General features: G+C 55.0%; 1 protein-coding gene across 1 annotated transcript; it reads left to right on the top strand.

Annotated features, from left to right (window-relative positions):
* The first annotated feature begins 395 nt into the window (after positions 1–395).
* LOC132489296 (cathepsin G-like) lies at positions 396–3,255 on the top strand. The gene is made up of 5 exons (XM_060098193.1): positions 396–508; positions 1,246–1,390; positions 1,837–1,972; positions 2,121–2,375; positions 2,822–3,255. Exons 1-5 carry the CDS (start codon positions 454–456, stop codon positions 2,981–2,983), a joined length of 753 nt encoding a protein of 250 aa, XP_059954176.1. The 5' UTR covers positions 396–453; the 3' UTR covers positions 2,984–3,255.
* The last annotated feature ends 264 nt before the right edge of the window (positions 3,256–3,519 follow it).

The following is a 3,519-nucleotide window of genomic DNA, read 5'->3' as shown; positions in this document are numbered from 1 at the left end:
GAAAGAAGTGGGAGCAGCAAGGGTCACAACAGGGGGCTAAGACCATAGGGTGAAGACATGCAGGCTGCAGTCAATGAGGGAGAGGAAGGAGGAAATAGGTCCCAGCTTTGATGCCTGTAGGGATTATTGAATTAGGTGGGTTTGAGGTTCTGGGACACAGTGACCCAGTCCCCATTTACAGTGGCCTGGGTTCCCATTTCCACGGCCAGCAATGACTCAGCAGCTGTGTGGGATATTGCGCTGAAGGCTTGGGTTACTGTCTTCCCCCAGATCACTGGCAGTTAGTGGGCAAGCCTCTTGGGCAGCCTTGGGTGATGAAACCTATCACAGCAGCAGGGAATGGGAATGCGAATTCTCAAGCCCACACCCTCACCCTTCCTTCCTCTTTCAGGGGCTCAAAGTCTGGCAGGAGGAAGCACCAGCAGCAACTGACTGGGCAGACTTCCCGGGAAGATGCAGCCACTCCTGCTCCTGGTGGTCCTTCTCCTGCCCTCCAGGGCTAGGGCAGGTGAGTGACCGTCCCCGTCCTCAGAGGCCGACCCCATCCTATAGGCTCTAGAGCCAGACCACTCAGGCACTTCCTAACCCTGTATCATTGGGCAGCTTGTATGAGTTCAGAGTTCCTCAGCTCCATCATCTATAAAACAGGAATTATATCAGGCCTACCTCAGAGAGTTGACATGAGCGTTAAGTGACTCAGTGTACATAAATTTCATGGAGTCGTCCTGGCACGAACTACTTGCTATATAAACATGCTCTCTGAACTCATTCTGCAGCTCCTGTGGCAGAGCCTAGGAGATAAAGATACAGCAATAGCAGGCCCACCAGCTCTTCCTTAGAGACTTAAATTCATGAGCTGGCCGTGAGCTGGACTCACAGGGATCTGGGAGGCTCCCTGAGGAAGAAAGTACCACGGGACTTCAGAGAGAGCCTGCTCAGAGGGCTCCGGATCTGCCATCCCCACAGCAGAGGAACCTTCCTCATTATGGGAGGCTGCAGCTGGCCTTGCCTTCTGGGGAGGTGGGAGGGAGCTGAGGCTGGGATGGGGCGCCAGCAGCGATTCCTGAAGAATCCTGGAGCCTCCCCCAAGGCTGGTGCCCTGCAGATGCAGTTCTCATGAACCACCATCTTCTCCGGCCCCTGCAGCACCTCTCCTGCCTCGCCATCTTCTAACCTTTCTGGAGCCACCAAGCTGAAGCCCACACACCTTCAGTGCAGAGATAAGTGCCTAATGCTTCCTTCCAGGGCAGATCATCGGAGGCCAAGAGGCCAGGCCACATTCCCACCCTTACATGGCATATGTTCAGATCCGAACACCATTTCTGATATCTTGTGGGGGGTTCCTGGTGCGAGAAGACTTTGTGATGACAGCAGCTCACTGCTTCGGAAGGTGAGGGACTACGGGGCTTCTGGGCACCCGCAAAGCAGGTCCAGAAGATTTCATGAGAGGAGCCATTGAAAGCAGGGTTCTAGCAATAAAGGGGTGCAAAAGCAGGTAGGGCTTGCGGGACAGGTAGCAGGCCATTGTAAATGGGGAGAAAGGAGGACCTGATCAAAAAGAGCAAGATGGGGAGATGGAAGGCACGTATTGGGGCTTAAAATATGAATCCAAGCTCCTTTTTTGTTGTAGGGGAGGCCAAATATAAGGTCGCTGGGTTTCCCACCACCCCCAGCTCAAGGCTGTGGAGACCAAAGGCATAGAACCCAGTCCCAGAGCCCTCCTGTCCCCACATTCCCTTGGCTGAGGTCTTGCCCCCGTGGGCTGTCACGTGACCTGCATCAGGGACTGCAGTTCCTGCAGCTCAGACCTACTTCTAGGCTCCCTTTCCTTTGCAGCCAAATGAATGTCATCCTGGGGGCCCACAACATCAGGAGGTTGGAAACGACTCAGCAGCGCATACCGGTGCTCAGAGCCATCCCCCACCCCAGGTACAATCAGCGCAACAACCAGAATGACATCATGTTACTGCAGGTACCGACCCTCTGGTTCTTCACCCGGGCGGCTCCCTCCCAGCTTGGGAGACCAGGGAGGGGGAAGCCGAGCAGACTCCCAGGGTGGTGGTGGGCGTGGGGTGAGTACGGCATAGACAGTCCCTGAGTGCCTGCATGCTTCCTGCCAGCTGAGAAGCAGAGTCAGACGTAATCGAGCTGTGAGGCCGGTGGCTCTGCCTCAGACCCAGAACAGGCTGAGTCCTGGGACCCTGTGCACCGTGGCCGGCTGGGGCCTTCTCGGTCTGAACAGGACAACAGACACGCTCCAGGATGTAAGGATCAGAGTGCAGAGGGGTGAGGAGTGCAGTAGACGCTTCATGTTCTACACTGACCGAACACAGATTTGTGTGGGCGACCCAAGAGAGAGGAAATCCGCCTTCCTGGTAAGACCACGGGCATCTGCCGACACTGTCCGAAACAAAGGGAAGTGGGCAGACTGGGCAGTGGGGACAGACTACATCCCCATGGCCTCAATCTGTGGCCCAGACCAGAGTGAGATGGGGGACTTTTCCCCATCGATCCGGTCTCTGGGGGAACAGCAGGTGCACCAGACACAGGACGTACATGTGCAGCGTTTTCCTGGGGCCGGTGAAGGTACCTTGACCTGGGTTGTTCTGGAGAATAAGCATAGCCAGGGCTGAAGCCCAGTGATGGAAAAATCCAGAAGTCGACTTCTGCTCCCCCTCCCCGTCCCATCTCACACACAGCCAGCAGTGGAAGGAGCCCACCCACACCTGTCTTCTCTGAGGGCGGGCCTGAGGGCGGCAGGAGTGGGGAGGCCTGGAGAATGGAGGCCTGGCTTAGTGTCCCTTCCTCTGTTTGCCTACAGGGGGACTCCGGCGGCCCCCTTGTGTGTAACAACGTGGCCCAGGGCATCGTCTCCTACGGAAACAGGATTGGGACTCCTCCAGCGGTCTTCACCAGGATTTCCAGCTTCCTGCCCTGGATACAGAGAACGATGAGACGCTTCAAAGACTGCGGCCTGGAGTGACTCCCCCTGTCACTGACTCCGCATTTCTGGGGCAGAGCTCAGATCCGGGGCAGTTCCCAGAGCCTTAGTAAACATCCACATCTAGAGTGGAAATAACCGATTTCTCATTTGTTCATTAAACATGATTCAGTACACAGCAAATGTGTGCCAGGACTGAGTGTGAGCTCCTCCAGGAAAAAGGGGTCTCTTCCCCAGGATAAGTGAATCCCCGTCCCCCCTATCCTGGGAGTCAGGGTGAGCTTCTTCTCTCCTCCAAGCCATGCATTCCTCCATCTCCCCTCCACCCACTCTGGGGAGTGATGGAAGCACCTATCTCTCCCCAGAGTAAGGCTCCTTATTCTCCACCCTACCAGAGACTCTCCTTTAGGTATTAAAGTGTACCCCAAAACTGTGTGCCATTGGTGTGTGTAGGACAGGCAGATAAAGGGAGAATTGATACTCCATACGAGGCCCAATTTAACATATAGTTAACAATTCTCAAATCACTGAGAAACAATGAACTTTTAATAGACGACATTGAAACAAAATAGAGCATC

This window comes from Mesoplodon densirostris, chromosome 4 (genome assembly GCF_025265405.1).
Source record: "Mesoplodon densirostris isolate mMesDen1 chromosome 4, mMesDen1 primary haplotype, whole genome shotgun sequence".
Classification (NCBI taxonomy): Eukaryota; Metazoa; Chordata; class Mammalia; order Artiodactyla; family Ziphiidae; genus Mesoplodon; species Mesoplodon densirostris.
This window is presented reverse-complemented; position numbering and strand designations above follow the sequence as displayed.